Below are 21054 nucleotides of genomic sequence, written 5' to 3'. Positions count from 1 at the left end.
TTTTAAGCGTTCTGAAGGCTTCAGGGAAGCCTCCGGACGGTCCCTGAAGCCTCCGGAGGGCCTCTGGGGGGGGGGGATGCTCTTTTCACCATCCCCAGGCTCCTATAAAGCCTCTGGAGCCTGGGAAGGGTGAAAAAATGGCTTTTAAAAATGGTGAACTCAGTTGGCCAGCATGCATGCGCATGCTGCCAGTTGACAGGGCAGTGCCTCGTGTGCCCTGACAAATGGCTCCACGTGCCACCTGTGGCACGCGTGCCATAGGTTCGCCATCACTGTCATAGGGCATGGGATGAAATGTACAATGAGATGGAGTGTCTAGAAAGACCAAGTTTTAGCAAAACCTCTTTAGGGCTTGATTTCAGTCACAAATGCCAGTGAATGAAGTTAGCTATCCAGAAAGAATTTGTCTGACTCCCAGCACAATCTGATCTATTTAGGACTAAATCTACGTCACTCTGGGTTGTCTGAATCCACCTCCCTCTGGTTAATTGAAATTTGTGTGGTAGAAGCTTTCTGAACCTAGACTTCTTCAATAAACAAACCATTGTTTTCAATTTGAACCATCCCATAAAAATAAATAGCTTAATTCAGAATAACAACGTAACAGAGCTGTAACCTTGGAAGTCTTCTAATTTAGCCCCCTGCTCCAGCAGGAAAACCTACACCATTTCAGACAAACAATTGTTCCATCTTTCCTTAAAAACCTCCAGTGTTGGAATTTCAGTCCAATTCATCCTCGGTTAACAAAGTCACTCGACAAACATGGTCTCCATTTTGTTTTGTTAACATTTTTAGACAAAGCAATGCAGGAGGATGGGAAAATCTAATAAAAACGAAGGACAAATTATTTTTAAAAAAAACAAAGTAAAAATATTAACAAGTAGGACAGCAAAGAGTTGTTATTTGTAATTTACTGCTTGACCAAATTAGGGGCAGCGGTTGAAAAAACGTTAAAAATAACAATAAGGCATGGGGAGATGATGGATTCCTAATTTCCAGTGTCTGTCCCATTAAATAAGAGCATAAGGTCAAAGAAAAAAACCCAAGGATCTGTATACATAATTACAATACTGAAACATATATATAATATATGTGTTAGAGAGAAAAAGTATATACAGAGAGGAGAATAGGCTAATAGAACATTTTCGTTAGGGATGTGAATCAAAGAGAAACTGCTATTTGGTACAGATATATTTGGGGAAATGAGATTCTGAAACAGGCTCATGATTTTCAAACTATTCACAACTGCAGAGAACATGACACAAGAGAAGGAAAAGTTGCTGCGGAAGAATTGGGAACTCACGAATCCAGTATGGACTCATAATACTGTAGCCCAGGCTGACTTCCAAGGCAGCAAGAATTTATCTTCCAGTTTCAAACTCCCCAAACCTCTTTCCACCATTCCTAAGCTGATCAACTCTATGACCTGCCAATATTATTTTCCTAGACTCCATAGAATAAAAACCCAGAGTTTTGACAGTTGCCTTCTGCTCCACCATTAAAGGTTTGCAGTTATCCGCATGTAATTCCTTAAAAGGAAACAGATCTCCATTGTGGCCGCACAGCGAACCACAGGAAAAAAAAAATTCTAGAGCAAAATACATTCCAATTACTTTAAAATAGTGTTTCCCGATCCTGGCAGCTTTAAGATGTATGGACTTCAACTTCCGGAATTCCTCAACCATTCCCCATTCTTGCTGGGGAATCCTGGGAGTTGAATTTCCCACATCTTAAAATTGCTAAGGTTGAGAAACACTGTTTTAGAGGCCCATTTTTGTCGGACAAGGAAATCAGGCATGCATCATATTTGTTATTACTTACATCAACAAGTTATAAACCAGTTTTAAATCAGCTTTATCAGCCACTGCTCAAGAAACCTGTCAGTTTTGTTAAAAGACAGGGGAGCAGCACTAAAATTGGAAAACATTTTCAGTTATCTTCAAAAAGTACACCCCAGGAACTATCTAAGTAAATCAGTGGAGGTTAAAAACTAATTCTTAAGGAATTTATTCTGTAATAGAGAAGGATCTTTTGCTTTTAAGGGATAGGATTAAAAGCTAAATGTAATAAACATTTCCATAATTTACAGCTATAGGCATTTGGGGGGGGGGGGGGACACAGTTTGCCAAAATTTCTTCTTGGGGACAGACGTTCTCCCCAAAATACCTCTTTTGGACAAAATAGCAAGCGGTCAGAAAAAGGTTACCCTCCCCGATTTCTCAGGAATGTTTCTGCCAAAAGCTATTTTTGAAGGGCAGGAAATTGACCTCCCCCCGCCCCTTTGTTCTGACTGAAACTATTTGACTACATGTCAAAAATAGAGAACCAGAAAATGCAACCTGTCTTTTAAACCCAATCTAATTACTTCTCTTTTCTGCATCAATGCAGCAAACCTTTCTAGAACTGAGGGGTTTTCTTTCCTCGTTGACTGCTAGGAATCCCTTATATGGGAACAGCCAATTGGCCAACCCAACTTCCTTAAATCTTCTGCCACAGTTTTGACACACATAATTGTAAAAAGCCAACAGGACCAAGCTTCTCTTTTCTTGAATGTCCAAGCTCGAAGAAGCTACCCTGGTTCCATGTCTGCCTATCAACAAATGATTCTGAAAAGAGAGGCAATTGGGCCGGGAGACAAGGCAGCTAGCTTAGCCTGCAAGAAGCCATGCAAGGGGGAGCGGGGGGGGGGAGTACCTATCTATATGGGATGTTTCCTAAGTGCCTTGTAGAGTCCACCAGGTCGAAGAGAATTGGGGGGGGGGGGCAGGAGGAAATATGTGATAATGTTGAAAGGGCCAATCCACTTTGCAATGGCAGAAGAGCCTCTTAATACTGGGGAGGGGGCAGAGTCCACATTTTGCCTTTCTGGAGGGAGGTGATGTCATCCCTGGAGCGATCAAGCAGTTTTAAAGGGAAGCGGAGGTATTATAAAGTACTCGTGAAGAACGCAATTGCTTCCTTGGTTAGGCTCCCAGCTTGGAGGGGATGGAGGAGGGTTGGTGCAGTTGCATCTGTCGGTTGTGGCGAAATTCATACGGGGCCCACCTAGTTCCATATCCACACATAGAGCACAGCAGCTACTGTGGACCTTTTTTCTCTAGTCCTTAGGGTTGAAGAGAGCAGGATGGGGGATTCAAGCCCACCTCCTCCAACCTTCTCTGACCCCCCCGTCTGAGGGATTTCTGTATCCAGTTGCGATTCCCCTTGGCGTACCTCTCTTCCAGTCCTTTGGGTCCTTCAACCACACTACGTCTCTAGTGGCAACCATATTCTTGGTCCTCGGGAGTTGCTCAGCCTTGTGCTGTCCCACTCCTTTAGTATTATTCAAAAATAAGTGTCCTGGAGCACAGACCCCCCTGAGGTTTCCCCATCTCTTCCATCTTCGGGGGTTGATTTGGGTTCTTTTTTCCTCAAAGATAGCTTCTTCTCTTTCTTTAGCTTGGCTTCCTCTTTGGTTCGTTCTTTCTGTTGCTTCTTCTCCCGCTCCTTTTCCTGCTTCTCCCGCTCCTTCTGCAGCTTCTTCTCCCGCTCCTTCTGCAGCTTCTGCCTCTCCTTCTCTATCTTCTCTTGTTTCTCCCGTTCTTTTTCTTTCCGCTTTTCTGCTTTGCTGCTGCTGCTGCTTTTCTTAGGGCCACCCAAAGGGGTGTTGTTCCCGGTAGGGGAGGGCAGGGCAGCGTGAAGACCTTCAGATACCACCACCTGGTTCTGGGCAGCAGCAGGGACCCGGGAAGGTGAAGGAGACTCAGCCAGGGTACTTATGGAATGAGCTGGGGAGAAGGAGGGACCGCTGATGCTGCCTAGGGCAACCCTGTGCTTTAGCCCTGTGAGGCTCAGGAGGCTGGCGCTGGCTGTCAGGGGAGGATTCATACGGTAGCACTCCTCGTAGATGGCTCGCGAGCCATGGAGTCTGCGGGAGGGCTTGTACTGGAGCTCCCCCCGAGTTTCCCGCCATTTCTTTAGCTGGGTGGTATTCTCTCGCTCGATGAGGGCTTCAGTAACTGGAAGATTAATCACCTGAATCAGAGAGGAAGGAAGAAACAGGAGGAGGAGGAATAACTACATGTGGCATCTTTTGATCCATCTTCCCTTCTACTGCTGAGGACTTTGTCATGAAGTACATGCAAGCCAGGAGCAGATCTCATTCAAAATCCTTGTTAATAGAACAAGATCCTCTGCTTTTATACATAAAGCAATAGCGTCTAAACTTATAGAGTTTACAACACTCTCTTAAGCGGTTTATAAAATCAGTACATTGCCCCCAACAATATGTACACATATACACATCCCCACCAATGCCCATCACAGCATTAAAGCTAGGAAAAGCCTTCTAAATATTTTTTATTACGTAATTAAAGAAAAGCTACGGAAGTTCTCATCAGCCAATTTCAAATTACTGCATAAATGTGATATTCAGAAAGTATTAAGCATTCCAACTAAGTTTCTGAATTTAAAATCCATTAAAAAATTCAAAACGTGATTATTTCAGCAGGCTTGAGGATCTCAGAAAAATGGAGAGTTGTGAGATGATGTAATGGGATATGGGATGACCTTGGGAGAAGAGATGTTGCCCAAGGAATGGTCAGGCAAGGTAGCTTGCAGCATGGCTGGCTCAGGGATTCTGGAAATTGCCATAGTTCACATCCATGGTTTACATTATATTTGAAAACCTTGTTTCCTTACCTGGCCAAAAACCTTTGGGGCAGCAATATAAGAAAAGCAACAAAGAAAAAAGTTGGGATTCTCACCTCATGGACCAAGTATTCCTCTTGCATGATCTGAACAGGGAGATTTCGCAATTTCTCCATTGTCTCATACATGCCTTGACAAGACCGCAACTTGTCCACTGAGCCCAAGGTGTTTCGGAGTAGCACTAAGCCCACCCGGAAAATTATCTTCACTCCTGCAAGAAGATAAAGAGGAGGAAGAAAGGATCAAATTAAAAAAGGGGGGGAGGGGGAAGAGAAAGTTGGAATAGAGGCCCAAGGATCTGGTCACAAATGCAAGATTTGATGCAGTTGAAGGAACCAAAGTCTATTAAAGATTTTAAAACAATCCTAGCTGAATTTGGCTCTCAAATTCAGCACTCTGTTTTATGCAAAGTGCAACCAATCAGGGACCTCTGGGTGTTTGTGACAGTGTATGTTGCCAGCTACTAGGAAAATGTACCACATATGCCTGGCTCTAATGTGCATTTTATTGCTCACCAAATGAGTAATCACCATTACCTTATAGAACAAAGAGGATTCAATTATAAACTCCAGTGCAGAGAATCATTTGGCCCATCTTGAATGTTTTGCTAAAATCACATTTTTTATTTAATAATCCTGGGTTCTAGCACAGAGTCATCTGGTTGAGGAGGGCTTGATTGAATAAATAAATAAGAATAAAACAAATACTGGAGCTGTTATTCCAAGCATTCCAAGCATTCTTGCAAAGACAAGCCTTGCGGAATACAATGGAATTCCAAGTTACAATGCCCCAGCACTGAGACAGCCAGAATCAATTTTTTTAAATACTATGCATAATTCACAAACATCTGACTCGTCAGCTTAGTTCTCCTGGTAAAGAGATTGAATGATCCCCAGTACGATTTCGAGAATAATTACGTTAGGCTAGATTTGACATCATATAATTCTTCTCTTTCTTTCCTTTCACCTGTTTATTATCATTATCATCATTATCATTATGGTCAAACAGCCATGGAGACTGCCAAATTACTGGCCAGGACTATTTAAATAATGGTTGAGGGAGGTTCTCCTCCATCTGGTGAATTAAAAGCATTTCAGGGAGGGGGAAAAAAAACCAGAGATTGCAGAATCACTGTGGGTTTTTTCCCTTCCCGATGGAATCTGTGTAAGGGAAGAAGCAAGCATGCAGCATTTGACAGAAAGCCAAAGAGAATTGAAGGTCACAGCTCACCTTCGCAGAAAAACATATCCCACACACGTAACACGGAACACCAAGGCAAGGTCCGGGAGAAGATGCACATAAACCACTCGGTCATATACAAGATGGGGTCGATCTTGTATCTCTTCAGGTGACGGTAGGCAATGGGAGACGCTCGTCGGAGAAGCGCAAAGAAGATCTCCCCATCTAACTGGATTGCCTCCTGAACAAGCACAGATGGAATCTGGAGTGAATTCAGGGGCTCCAGACATGATAGCCTGTATTTCCCTGCCAATGCGTTTATCTCCCCCACCCCCCCAAGGCCTAGGCAGGGCTTATAACCTCTGAGCAGCAAAGAAAGTTGGGGAGATGTGACGCAGAACTGAGTCATACATTGCACCAAGCTACTGTTTGCTTAACCATTGTTTGTTGAACATAGCACAACAGGCTGGGTCCAGACACCAGACTAAGCCTTAAAGCAGGGGTCTCTAACCTTGGCAGCTTTAAGCCTGGAAGTTTAAGCAAAGCTGGCTGGGGAATTCTGGGAGTTGAAGTCCTCCAGGCTTAAAGTTGCTGTCTTAAAGCATGGTTCGTATGACATTCCAAACCAACGTCAAATAAAATGTATGATGGGTCATCCTGCTAACTGAAGGTCAAAAAAAAAACCCTGCAAGACTGAAATGTTTGCAACTGTTCAAGGTTTCTGCAGGCAAAAATTGTGTTGCTCTTTTCAGTTCAATGAATTAAGAAACCAGATTGACCTCAGAGTGGTAGGCAGGGCTCATCAGACCCCTTGTCAGAAGTCAGCCTACTCATGACAGATAACTCATGATTTAACTCAGTCTTAAGATCAGTCAGAGAATATGAAATTTCAAGTTGACCCAGAAATGGGGGGGGGGAGGGGAAGTGAGAAAAGGTTGAAGAAGAAACCTGCCGAAAAACCAATTGAGATGAGGTAGCCTAACAGAAAAACTATTGCCTTTCGTTACAAGAAGTACATATTCTAGCTGTGGAAAGCCAAAAGGTTTGCAGGTAGCATCTGTCAGGAATTCCTTAAGACCACATCCTCTGTTTTCAAAACTGCTCTGCAGCTGCACAATCCTGAAAAAGGATGAGCTCCTTTAAGGAGCTGCAAAAGGGTGGTTTTTGTTTTGTCTTCAAATCCAATGCCCTACTGAATATTTTTCAAACTTTTCCAGGAAGTTCCATCCTCCAGCACAATATATATTTCTACTAGAGACAATGCTATGTCTTCCTTAGATGATACCAAGAAGCACCATCATTTCTGTACATTGATACGGGATTCCCATCCGTTTTGGCCAGATTGGAAACCTACAGGCTGAATCAGGTACCTTTCCATTCATAATTCCCCAAAAACTCTTTAAGATTCCACTGACAAGAACAATGTTTCAGCAACCAATGAACATTTTTCATCAGTGCAACCTATTTTTTAAACCAACAGGATGTAAAATCAAAGCAGGTTTGTTAAAGCTTCCAGCAAGCTTAATACAGGTAGTCCTCAATTTACAACCACAACAGAGCCCAACATTTCTGTTGCTAAGTGATTCATTTGTTGAACGAATATTGTCCTATTTTACAATCTTTCTTGCCACAGTTGTTACGTGAGTCACTGCAGTTGCTGAATTAGTTATACGGTTGTTAAATGAATCTGGATTCTCCATTGATTTTGCTTGTCAGAAGGTTGCAAAAGGGGATCACATGACACCAGGACACTGCAACTGTCATAAATATGAGTCAGTTGCCAAGCATATGAATTTTGATCATTGAAGCTGCCATGGTGATAAGTATGAAAAATGGTCATTAGTCACTTTTTTCAGTGCCGTTGTAATTTTGAATGGTCACTAAATTAACTGTTGTAATTTGAAGATTACCTATGCATTTGCTTATTTGTATACATCCATTTTGGCTGTTTTAAAAAATCCACCCTTTATAAAAGAACTTTTATACTATTTTCCTTGTGACACCAGGTTGCTAACTCCTTGATTCTCAGGATCTTTAACATTTTATCAAGAAATGGAACCCCTATTGCCCATCCTTACACTGGAAATTCCTGTGCCCAGGTAATTCTCAACTTATGACCCCTAGTGGAGCCAGGATTTCCTGCTGTAAGTTATGATGGCCTTAAGTTGAGGCATTCACATCACCAATTCAACTTTACAACTTTTTTTTTGCAGTGGTTGTTAAGCAAATGCCCTGCACCTGTTAAGCAAACACCACAATCAGTAAGCAAACCCATTGGCTGTCTCCCCACCCCTTTCCCGCCAGAAACCAGTCAGGAGACCTGCAGAGTCATAAATGCAGGCCAGTTTCACTCAAAAGGCAATCACATGAACGCGGGGGTGGGTGGGTGGAGCTAAAGGGTGCAGCCATCGGAATTTCAAATATGGGTTGTAAATTCCTTTTGAGGAGTCCATAACTTCAAACGATGCTAAGCGACCGATCGTTAAGCAAGGAGTACGTGTAATGCAAAAGGTATTCCCAGTGAAGAATTCTAAAGTGCTTTTCTCTATGGGAAAGCAGTCAAACTTACCAATCCAGCACTGTAGTATCCAGGAAGATATTTCTCACAGATTTGCACCAGGCACCAGAAAGCTTGCTATGGAGAGAGAGAGAGAGAGAGAGAGAGACCAAGGAATCTTTAGCCCAGATAATCGCAGCAGCCACGGTTGGGTGCATAGCAGACTAGCAAACTCCTAGTTAAAACTTTCCAGTTACTAAGCCAGCAAATTCAATTCAGGAGCTTAGCCTTTCCCAAACCTGGAGCTTCCATGTTTCTTCAACGACACAGAAGTAACGCATCAGAGCCGGTAGCAAAGCCACAGAAGGAGAACAAAGTCTCAATTGGAAACAATTTAACCCACATCCCATCAGGGCTGCCAGCTAGCGTAATGGTTATAATTTAACATCACACATGCATGAGGCTGCATGAAAACATGTTCACTGTCAATGCTCTAGACCCGGCTTCTGGAATTGATGAAGTCCCTGTCAGTTCAAAAGGACAGAGGTTGATATGTAAGCTTTTGGCACTGAGAAGATTTGGGGGGCACCGTCTCATGCTCCTTCAGACTCACTGGGGTTGCCCAACAGTCCAAAAGCGGACCAGGTGTCCAGCACAGGCAGCTTCAGTGAGTCAGCAAAGCTGAGCAGGGCACACTCGTCCCATTCAGCCTCTTCTCTCACTGCTCCCCTCTTGAAGTATCAGGAGTAGGCAGCTTGGAGGCCCAGTTGACAGGGGGAGAGGGGAACTGGCCCAAGCAAGGGCAGGCCAGTATTCACTCACACACGCAGCTCCATTCACACAATGGAACAGCCTTTGAGGTGCCACTCATGCAAGTGGAGCTGCACACACGCAACAGCCTGCCACTTGTGCTGCCCGTTCCGAATAAGCCATGGCCCAGTAGTGGTCCACAGCCTGAGGATCGGGAACCCCTGATATACATGCCCCAAAATGCTGAAATATTCTGCAAATATAAGTAAAATTAGGTGGTGTGGTTCTTTCCCAGAGAAACTAGGCTTTCCAAGTTGGCAATTGCAGTGCGAATGAAGCAGCTCCTCACCTCTGCGGGCATATGCATCAGCAAAACTGCGGCTACGGGCGCTTGTGCTTGGCAGTAACCTTCTTCTGGCCGGTAGATGGTATAGGCTTTCAGGATGCGATAGAGGTCCTGCTGCCTGTGAGGGAGAAGGATGAGGAATGGAAAATTTAATCTAGACTCCTGGACTCTATCGGAGCTCCCTGTTCACGAGGCCAAACTCTAGGAAAGCAGAATTCTCTGTTATGTTTCTTTAGTGTCTTTAATTAATAACAAGGTCAATAGGGTAGTTCATTGATGGCTAAACTTTTTCTAAAGGTGTGCCAAAACTGTGTGTGTGTGCGCGCTATTGCGCACGCCCCCCATCTGCGCTGTGCAAGCCGCCAGCCCCACCTGCGCATGTGCAAGCAACACCCTCCCCCCCCCCCGAAAACGGCCTCCTCTGGCCCTCCAGAAAGCTGAAAGTCAGCTGACCGGCAAGCGCATGTGTGCTGGAGCTGAGGTCTGCTGTGCTGGCAAATATGCCATTATGGGGCTAGTTAATGAAACAGCTAAAAGTGTCATGGCAGACATGAGTTCCTGATTAACCTATGTCCCATTATCTTAAGTCTAGAGATGAAGAAAGGCACATCAGAGATCAGATACAGGAGCAGCTGTAGTAGAGGCTGGGGTGGTAGAGGCAACCCAATGTGAGAAAGAGCTGGGCCAATACTGATAGTCCTCAACTTACCACCATTTGTTTTAAGATACAACAGCTCTGAAAAAAAGTGACTTACGACTGGCCCTCGCTTTAACAACTGTCACAACATCCCCATGATCATGTGATCAAATTTCCAGGCCCTTGGCAATGTATTAATGATGGCTGCAACACCGCAGGATCATGTGATTGCATTTGCAACCTTCCCGGCCAGCTTCCAACAAGCAAAATCAATTGGGGGGTGGGTGGGAGGGAGAGCCAGATTCACTTAATGATCGTAATCGTAGGATACACTTAACAACCATGTGACTCACCTTGTTTAGCAATGGAAATTCTGGTCCCAATTGTGATTGCCAATTGAGGACTACCTGTATGCTTATGAAAAATTTCAAAAGGAGTTGGGGCTGACGAGCTGATCTAGTGTGTGTGTAGAAGGAAAACTGTTTCATGCATTCTGAGAGCGGAAAGGATCATAGTGGCTTTCCAGCCCTAGAGGTCTGAGCACTGGACCCCAAAACGCCCCTTCTTTTAATTTTCTCACCCATGGCCTCCTCGAGCTGCAAACATCTCATGGAAAGGGAATTGCCTATGGAGGTCCTTCTCAATCACATCTAGCCATTTGGGATCACCAGACTGACGCTCCAAATCCTAAGAGAAAAGAAAAGCCAACAAGGAAGGGAAGTTGGTCTAAGGAGGCGGAGGCCTTCATGGAAAAAAATTAAATCCTCCTAGATAAACCTGATGACATTACACCGGATATACAGGACACGGGAGGTGCCGGAGCTCTGCTGGAGGGGGGAGAAGAGGCAACATCGAGAAAACTCAGATCACAAAAATGAACTAGAAAATCTGTTGGATATAAAATGATTGAAATTGTTTGAAGATAAAAGTTTATATGCTGACAAAATATCACTAAGTAGTAACAACTTAATGTATTAATAAATGAAAGGTATGAGAATGGGGGGGAGGGCCATTTCCTACATAATGTAACTGTCAAAATTTGTAACCTCACCCACTACCCCTTTCCCTGATTATTTTCTTTAAAAAACCAATAAAATTCTGTTGTTGTTTTTTTTAAAAGGAAGGGAAGTTGGTGAATTTGGAGGCAGAAGCCTATCTTAAGAGGGTGAACTACATCCCTGGGTGGACTGCGACTCCTAGAATTCCCCAGCCAGACAAGCTGGCTGGGGAGTTCTGAAAGTTGAAGTCCACTCAACCTCAAGCTGCCAAAGTTGAGAAACACTGCTTCACAGGACTGATTGTTGCTGTTTTATGGAAAGGATTCCAGAAAGACATTCCAGGTGTCTGCTTGTTCCAGCTCAACCTTCTCCCTTCCCACCTTGTTATTCAGGAGAGTTCCCAATTGTTAGGTTTAGGGGCAGTGGTGAAATTCACTTTTTTTTTTACTACCGGTTCTGTGGCCATGGCTTGGTGGGCGTGGCAGGGGAAGGATACTGCAAAATCTCCATTCCCTCCCCACTCTGGGGCCAGCCAGAAGTGATTATTTGCCGGTTCTCTGAACTAATCAAAATTTCCGCTACCGGTTCTCCAGAACCCGTCAGAACCTGCTGAATTTCACCCGTTTAGGAGCTTTCTATTGCAGCTTACTAATATAGCTTGATATTAGGTGTAAGCTACTTCAGAATAAGTTGCGTTTGGAAAAGTAGGATATAAATATATCTATTAGACATGATCAAACTTCTGCATTCTCCAAGATAAAAAAAGTAGGCTTCCCTGTATATTTTAGTAACCTCAAAAGATTCACGGAAATACCTCAAATTTTCCCAGATTTTGATCCAAAAGTTCCTTGCTATTTGAGAGTAGCTGCCATGCTTTGGCACGGAGAGAAGAGGGAATCCCCTTCCGGCACCGCAATTTCACCTACAATAAAACATACAATCATTAGTAGATGAAGTAAATACTGCTTGCCTTAAAGCAGAATTTCTCAATCTTAGTAAATTTAAAGTGGGTGGATTTCAACTCCCAGAAAGAATTCTGGGAATTCAAATTCCAGGAAGATCAATTCCCAGAAAGGATTACTGGGGAATTTGGGGAGTTGAAGTCCAGCCATCTTGCCAAGGTTGAGAAACATTGCTTTAAAGTAACACCATACAGGTAGTCCTTCACTTATGATCACAATTGTGTCCCAAATTTCCATTGCTAAACAAGACAGTTAAGTGAGTTTTGCCCCATTTTACAAACTTTCTTGCCACAGTTGTTAGATGAATTGCTATAGTTGTTCATAACACAGTTAAGTACATCTGGTTCCCCATTGAATATGCTTGTCAGGTCACAAAAGGTGATCACATGATCCTGGGACACTTCAATGCTGTTTTAAATGCTGTTGCCAAGTGACCGAATTTTGGACATGTGACCACAGGGATGGTGCAATGGTCATAAAAAAAAAGTAAAGAGATAGAAATTCCAAAAACCCAAGCAGAAATTAAAGCTCTTCTTTATTAGTCAGGAACAGAGGTCTCTGACTCTGATCTCTGCTCACCTTCTGAAACCGACGTGACAGCCACTTATCCCAATGAGAAAACATGTCCAGCCACTTAAGTTCCCTCTGTCTGGCCACGTCCACAGGGATGGCGCTCTCCCTGCGGCAAAAAACAACAACAACAACAAAACCGAGGAAGATGAGGAGCTAAGAAAAATGCTACAACTGCTGTGTGTCTTGCACAATTCTAAGGAACTGTGCAATATGATGGACCTCTCAGCCTCTCCTTTATATTGAGATTTCATAACAACAGAGACAAATTCCTTTACTGAGCAAAGCAATTCAAACCCTAAAAGACAAACCCTTAGGATGGTGGCAAATTAAGCCTCTAAGGCTTACTTATCTCCTTCCCCCACCCACAAGTGTCTTAGTTCTTGGAAGCTCTACAATCCAGTCCTCATTGTGACAAGATGGATCACAAACACCCTCTAAGATAATAGGTGATCCTTGACTTACGACCGCAATTGAGCCCAACATTTTTGTTGTTAAGCAAGACATGTGTTAAATGAATTTTGCCCCGTTTTATGACTCTTCTTGCCACAGTTGTTAAGTGAATCACTGTTGTTGATAAATTGGTAACCCAGTTGAGTGAATCTGGCATCCCCATTGCCCTTGACTGTCAAAATGTTGCACAAGGGAGTCACATGACCTTGGGACACAGCAATGGTCATAAGTATGAACCAGTTGCTAAGCATCTGAATTTTGATCGCATGGTCATGGGGATGCTGCAACAGTTGTAAGTGTGGTCATAAGTCCCATTTTCAGTATTGTAACTTTGAATGGTCACTAAATGAACTGTTTTAAGTTGAGGACTACCTGTAGACATCCCATTCTGAACAAACTATGCTAGGTCTATATTTAGCTAAATTGCCTGCAGACACTATAACTGAACACATTCTTCATTGTTCACTCACGCACAGTCAGGTGCTGTACACATGGTAAAAAAAAATCCTGGATTACACTTTTGGCATCTCCCCCTTGCTTTATGGCTCCAAGAGGGTTATGGGAGAAGAGTTCCTTATACATTTGCATCTGTAGGAGAAGTAAAGTCAGAACCTGGGGGTGGAGTGAAAAGAGGGACTAGCCTAGAATCCATATGTAGCTGCAAGTGTACTCCCAGCCCTACCTGAGAGCTAATGACCCTTATTTAATTCTACTCAGGTGCTGACCATTGAGAAAATAATTAATTAAATAATTTGAGAAAATTTCTGTGCACAGGCCTTTAGCAATGAATCAGCTTAACTGAACCTTCGTGTACATGGACCTGATCTTTCCTGTCTGAGAATATCTCACAGAAATGTTTCTCTGCCTCACTGTTTATGGTTTCTCACTGCCCATTATTGCCTCCAGCATCAGCTGATGCACATCACCACAAACAAGGTTAACATGTAGCCTCCACCTTAACAATAAAAGAAAGACATGAAAGAATGTGCAGGGCAGCTGGGCTAGTGTGAAAGTAGGAAGCTGCCTTCAGCCCCTTTGAGTCACAATCCACTGAGTCTTTCCTGGGAGCTTATGGGGCAATGAGAATTTGATAAGTTCTCATTAGAGTAGTGCAGCATCCGACTGAAGATCCCCAACTTCATCGGTTTCAGGCAAGGGGGTTCAGGGTTGATGGTGATCATAAAGCAAGATCTAGGTAGGGCTCTCATTAACAAAACCCAGCAAAAAACAGGAAGGGCTGCTTGCCAAACAGGAAGTGGTGAGACTGATTGTAAAAAGTCATAGAAATAAATATTCTGAGTGGGCAAGAAGAATACTGCTCCCCCGAAGCCACACCCATAGGAAGAAGGCAGTAACTGGTGCTTTTGTGAAACACATTTTTACAAAAGAAGCAGGTGCACCAACATTATTAAGCATGTCTTTCACTGCCCCAAAGAAGCCTATCAACCAGCCTCTGGTCACTTACTAACCATGGTCGTATCACAGATGAAATCCTGGACTTGATCATTAATGCCACCTGAAATCTGCATCCTGCCTTTCTTTCCTTCCATGTCCTCCCCTAAACCTTTGCCAAAGGCTGTTCAAGGATAAACAGGAGATAGAGAAGAGATAATTTGGATCACAACGATCAATAGCCAGGTCTCAGCACCTGGCCAATTTTATTTGGACTCGAAAGCATGAGTAGGCCTGCTCAGTACTTGAGTACCCCATCAGCAAATCCCAAGGTGATAAACTAGTCCAGGAACATTCTGGAAGAAGGCAAAGGCAAACCTTTATATTTGCTAAGAAAACACAGATGTATGAGGGGAAGAAAAAAGAGAATACTATTGCACAACTAATTTACATCAGACCCATGTTGTAGCTAAATGTTTGGCTACTGGAATAAGGAAAGGAAAAATGGTTAAATGTGAACTGCAAACCCCAATTCTAGACTTTCTAACCCTCTCTTCCAGTTCAAGCTATGAATAAAAGTGAATGTAACTGGAAAGTATATTCAAAGCTTAGTCAAATACTAAACACTACCTTCTCTTTTTCAATTGTAAGCCAATTTAGTTCTTAGCATGCACATCTTTTTCTATTGGTTACTCTGGCTTGTGCTGATCAGCTTTCCTCAAAAAAACCGGCTTCCTGTAGAGGGTTTCCACTCCACAAGCAGCTGAGAACGGCATACGGTTAGTACAGATGGTTAGGCAGGAATAGCAGCTAATCCACAACCAAAAAGAGAATCTTGCCACAAAGAAACACCATCATCCTCTCCCACAGCACGTAGGCCAACTGAAACAAAGTGAAACCTACACCATAATCTATGTTAACACGTTTCCTTATTATCTGCTTTCCTGCAGAGAAACATCAGCAGCCTCAGGAGGGAGAGCACACACCTTTTTTGCATGTGTAAAACTGTAAGAAATGTTCATATTTAGCAAAAATGGACATGCTTTGTTCCACCTCCTATTTTAACTGCAATTGAAACAAATTCAGAGAGTGTTCCTTGGAGATAATGCATATAAATAGCAATTAGCTGCAACAATTTATAACTAAGGACAGTCTCCCCCATACCCTATTCCTATTTAGAAGAGTACTTTCATCTGCTAGCTGATGAAAGTGATTGTTCGATCTTCCTTTGAACAAGAATCGGCTGCTGCTAGACAAAGGTTTCTAGAACTAAGAAGACAGTTGTGAAATTTCCTTCAGCATCTTGAAATACCTTAGGTCAGCGATGGCGAACCTTTTTTGGCTCACGTGCCATAAGTGGGGGAGCGCAGGGGTGTCCTGTGCGGGTGTGCCGCACCCATAATGCAATGTTTGACCCCCTCAGTGCGCATGCGCGCACTACAGGCATGATCCCCCATTTTTACATGCTTTTTTTGCCCTCCCCAGGCTCCAGAGCCTTTATAGGAGCCTGGGGAGGGCGAATACAGCCTCCCCGGACGCCCTCTGGAGGCTTCAGGGACCTTCAGGAGGCTTCCCTGACGCCTTTGGAGCGCTCAAAACGACCCTCTGAGCAAACCAGAAGTTACTTCCTGTTTGCTCGGAGGGTCGTTTTGAGCGCTCCGAAGGCTTCAGGCTTCCCTGACGCCTTCAGAGCACTCAAAACGACCCTCCGAGCAAACTGGAAGTCTGTTCCCGAACTTCCGGTTTGCCCGTATGGCCGTTTTTTAATGCTCTGGAGGCTTCACGGAAGCTCCTGAAGCCTCCGGGGCGGGGGGGAGGCTCTTTTCGCCCTCCCCAGGCTCCTATAAAGCCTCTGGAGCCTGGGGAGGGCGAAAAATGGCTTTAAAAAAGGGTGAACTCAGCTGGCCAGCGCGCGCATGCGCGCTGGCTAGCTGACAGGGCAGCGCCTCACGTGCCCTGACAAATGGCTACGCGTGCCACCTGTGCCATCACGCGTGCCATAGGTTCGCCATCACTGCCTTAGGTTGAATCTAATGCTGCATAAGAAAAGTTGGCATTTGTTAGCAAATCTTTTTCTTTAATGAACGGTTAGTTTTAGAGACAACTGCTAGATTTGCTGCATTAGTGCCCAAATGGACACCATAATGAATGGGTCAATGTCTAGATGCGTAGACACACAAAGTGTTTACATGCCACAAGAGATTAGGGCTGCAGGGGAAACATGCTACCTTTCAGTCACCAGTGTATAATGCTAGCATAGCCATGTGAGTTTGGAAAGAAATGCTAACTGGGTACAGTTTGGCACTTGCCACTCAGGGACCATGGAAAGTGGTACATGTTATAATGCTGCATCTAACTGTGATCAAAGGCCACAGAGGCTCACCGTTTCGCATACTGCTGCACAATAACCTTTTCAATCAACTCCAAATTTCCCGGCAGAATAGGTTGTTGAGATCGTGGCAGAGACAGCAAGGAGAAAAGCAATAAATTCCAAATGGCAGTGCTCGAAAGCTCTTCTGGAAAGTCAACATGTGCTTTTTCAGGCTGCACAAAGAATGCATCAACCTCAGCACAAATTCATTATTGTATCTGCCACCCTCTCTGCAGCTGAGAGTCTCGTGGGAAACATAAGCTGATTCTAAAACAATTAGGAGCTTTAAAAGCTGCTTGAAATTAAGGCTCGTGGGATGTGTGCACAGAGCTTATACAAATTTATCTAATGATATGCAGCATCTTCCTAAACTTATCTAGGCTCAGAAACTAAGCAGAAGAAGCAAGCTTGCAAGAATTTGGAAGGGAATGCTTATATTCACTCTAGTGCAGTATTTCCACACATCTTCAAGTTGCCAAGGCTGAGAAACAGTGCCCTAACAAAATACCAGAAGTATAGGCTAGACTGGGAAGCAACAAAAAAAAAAAGAAATTCCAGAAGGCAGTGGCAATCTGCTTGTATATAATTGCCATGAAAATTATCTATAATATCTATAGATATCAGTTAAAGTTATCAGACTCAATCTTTAAGAAGAATTCACCTTTTGACCAGTCAAATTCCTGAACCAGGAATTTTTTTACTGCTTTCCTTTTTGCATCATTACAAAAGTATGCAGTTACTGCAATAGGGATGATTTCAAGAAAACAGTATGTGGAACGATTTTTATGAAAACTATTCAAACCAACAAGAAACCACAGAAAGATTGTCAGGAGCCACATTACTGGTGCTCAAAAACAAAAAAATGCATCACACGTATGGGCCAAGTCAAGAAATACAGCCACTCTATCACAATGAAAAGGTGTATGAAGCCACACCCCGAGGGACATGACTCTGATTTCACACCAAAGGGAAGAGCAATGCAAACTGAAAAGGAAAAATATAGTTATGGAAAAGAGGATAGAAATACATTTTAGCTATATATGGAGTGGAGAAATGACTCATTTGGCCGATCAGAGAACCAATGTTGCAATGTGATATTTAAGTGTTTAAGGAAAAGGAACCTGATAGCCCAATTGTCTACTTTACTGGCCCAAGCTACTCAGATTTATGGACTTTCCCTCCCATGAAACAGTGAATAGTGTGTAGAGTATTGTCCATTTTTTTAGAGGAAGTACAATGTAATTTATTAGTTGCCCTTCGAATTTGATGCATGCCAAATACAGAATGATCAGAAGAAAGGGAAGTTTATTTAATGAAAACCAACAAAAAAAATTCATAATTTTTTCCTGAATGCTAATCAGAAAAATGAAGCGGTATTATATCTTCTCAGAAAATTGTATTAGGTAAGAAGTATAACAGAGTTGGAAGTGACCTTGTGGGTCTTCTAGTTCACGGGTCTCCAACCTTGGCAACTTTAAGACTTGTGGACTTCAATTCCCAGAGTTCCTCAGCCAGCTCCACAAGTCTTAAAGTTGCCAAGGTTGGAGACCCCTGTTCTAGTCCAACCCCCTGCTTAGGCACGAAGTATCCCGGAGTCTCAAACTAGAAAAAAAAATGTCATTTAAGAAACCTGATCAATAATGGATCACTGATACGCTTTAATTTTGTGGCAGCGTAATCAGGACAGTACTTAAGACACAATTACTTCTCCTGAGTTCACTTTCACCAGGATAAGAGCTGGTGGCCCACAGGGCAGAAATGTGAAGCTCTCCATTATCAGCACTCTAGTCCACGAGAGAGGGATGCCTATCAGCGGGACTAGTTTGATTGAGATAAAGGACTTCTTTTCCTCAGCATAGAAAGGCCATCACAGGGGTGCCAATACTTACAGTGTAATGGAATACTGGCTGCCCCCCAGGAAGCCGTATTTATCAGTCTTACGATAGGCAAGTCCATTGATTTCAGAATCGGACCCCAGAGAGCTAGCATCGTCAAGGAATCCAGGACCAGTCAACGATTCCAACGTGCCCGACATGAGACTAACAGAATCTAAATAGCTCAAAGTATCAGAAGCCGGAGGGGCTTTGGACGCAGTAGTGCCCAGGCTAGACTGGGAGCCCATGTCTTGAGGTGGCCGAGGAGTGGAAAAGTCATGAAGCATCAAACCCTCTGGAGATGTTGGTGAAGTCTTCTCCGGTGGAGTCATAGGACTGGGGGCTACCACAATCACTGTTGGCGAAGCCGGTGCAACCGGTAGGGGTTTCACTACCGCGTCTCTTGGCAAAGTCACCGATGATGGCATCACCCCACCATCATTCACGGTAGCATTAGTAATGGCAGGAGCCACAGAATTGACCACTGGGACCATGGTATCCACCGAAAACCCATCTCCAGATTCCATCGCTACGGCTTCAGGCCTCGCCTCTCCAGGCTCTGCCACCTTTCCAGCACTGTTGGCCACAAGTGTCATCTCTGCAATCATCGTGGTTAACGTCACCTCTGTAGGGTTGCAAGGTGCTGCCGGGGTGGCACCGGTTGGCACTTCTCTGGGGTCCATGGCTATTGCTGCATCGTTGGCTGTGGCCAAAGGCAAACTTGGCTTGCTGTTCGTCGTCCCTTCGAAGGCCTCAGGTGTGGGAGCCCTCCGCTTGAGAACGTGAAGGACCGAATGGGAGGCATTGGGCCGGGGCGACGGCGATGAGGGGTCCCCACAATCCGTCTCCATAACAATGGGCCCCCCTCCCGCCTGGTCACCCAGCCCAATGCCTGAGCGACGGTGAAGGAAGGGAAACGAGAGGGAGGAAGCTTAAAGCTTCGCGGCTCCCTCCCCCCCCCGCCCCCACCTAGACGACGGCAGCGACGGCAGCAGCTCCAGAAAAAGAGAGACAGAGATAGCTACCCGAGTTGCGTACGCACTCCGGACCAACGTTTCACCCAATGAACAGCGAGGAGGAAGACGGGTTTATCCAATCGCGAAAGGGCTAAAAAAATGGACGCTGAGGTACTCGGAACGAAGACAGAGGGTCCTACGGAGACGTAGCCAATCGGAATAGACCGGGGCTTGGGGACGCAGCCAATCACTAAGGGGACTTGTGGTAGAGTGCGATGAAAATGAGGAAGGGAGGAAATGAGGTGTTCCGACCCAGAGGCGGGACTAGCGGAAAGCACCCGCCAATCCCTGACAGGAACGCAACGTCGGGATTCCGTTTCTCTTAGCCGGGAAGCTGAAGAAGCCGCAATAAAGTAGACCGAAGTCATTGTTCGGAGGCAGAGGAGGCGTGCACTTAAACACTACGCAACCAATGAAAAGACGAGCCGGCAAGCCTCCTCCAATCAGCAGGGAGACCCCTCCTCTCGGCGCCATCAACGCATATGACGCTCGTGTCGTATAGGCGACGTCCTGTCGTCAAATGAACAGCAGCCGTAAATGGGAGTCTTTCCAGAGTAGCGTCCTTCCAATCCAATAAAGTGCCGGGTTGTTAATCTGGGCGCGAATGTGTCGAATCCTTGGCAATCGATTGAAAGGCCCGACATATTTTTGGAAGGGCTGGGAGGCGTTGTCCGAAGACAACGACGCTAAGCTGAGCTCCGCATTTCAAACTAACGAGTGTTGGAGCCAGAGACCAATAAGGGAACAATTCGAGCCAGGTGAATGACTGAATTGCCTCGCAGGATTTGGATTGACACCTGGCTTGGCGAATCGGAGACGGGGGAGGGTCCCGAGGGCACGAAGCCCGGGAAAGACGGTTTTTAACGTTATTTTGCCAGTTCTTTGATTCCAGCGGCCTTTGTCCGATCCAGTTTTCTTCAGGATCCCCGAAGCAAAAAGGGAATCTAAAAGCAGCGGCGATGCTGATTGAGTAATCGATCTAGAGGTTTTCGCTTCCCTCCGAAGTTTTTGTTTCCCCTTGTTTGGATCGTTGCTAAGTGCTTTCGTTTCTTCCTGGACAGTAGCCTTCTTTCCACAAGAGACAATCAACCAGCCAAAAAAGGAACAAACAGACCAAAACACCTCCCCGCCCCCTCAACAATCAACACCCAGATCATAGATTGGTTAACATCAGACCAATCAAATAAACAAATGCAAGAATACCCTAAAGCAGAAGCTTGTCCACCCCAATATGAGGACACAGATAAACCTCTAAATTGCCTCAACAACTCTCTCTAAAAAAAGCAAATGACCAGCAGTCTGCAAGGAGTATAAATCCTT

At 44.4% G+C, this 21054-nt stretch overlaps 1 protein-coding gene across 1 annotated transcript; it reads right to left on the bottom strand.

The window, feature by feature from the left end:
* Positions 1-763: 763 nt before the first annotated feature.
* TBC1D10B (TBC1 domain family member 10B) lies at positions 764-20167 on the bottom strand. The gene is made up of 9 exons (XM_081933258.1): positions 18734-20167; positions 12638-12737; positions 11911-12018; positions 10679-10785; positions 9465-9579; positions 8438-8503; positions 5920-6109; positions 4746-4900; positions 764-4014 (listed from the first exon to the last, which is right to left on the bottom strand). The coding sequence occupies exons 1-9, from the start codon at positions 19567-19569 to the stop codon at positions 3325-3327; spliced, it is 2367 nt and encodes a 788-aa protein (XP_081789384.1). The 5' UTR covers positions 19570-20167; the 3' UTR covers positions 764-3324.
* Positions 20168-21054: the final 887 nt, after the last annotated feature.

This window comes from Natrix helvetica (genome assembly GCF_964273705.1).
Source record: "Natrix helvetica genome assembly, chromosome: Z".
NCBI lineage: Eukaryota > Metazoa > Chordata > Lepidosauria > Squamata > Natricidae > Natrix > Natrix helvetica.
The sequence above is the reverse complement of the archived record's forward strand: the minus strand, read 5'-3'. Positions and strand labels throughout refer to the sequence as shown.

Bases quoted from the DNA above. Each gene is read 5' to 3' on its own strand.
- TBC1D10B (XM_081933258.1), bottom strand. From the start codon at position 19,569: ATGGAGACGGATTGTGGGGACCCCTCATCGCCGTCGCCCCGGCCCAAT. The intron at 9,580-10,678 runs GTGAGAAAATTA...TCTCCCTCACAG, and splicing joins GCAGCTCGAGGAGGCCATGG to GCAGCAGGACCTCTATCGCA. The intron at 8,504-9,464 runs GTGAGGAGCTGC...CTCTCTCCATAG, and splicing joins TGATGCATATGCCCGCAGAG to CAAGCTTTCTGGTGCCTGGT.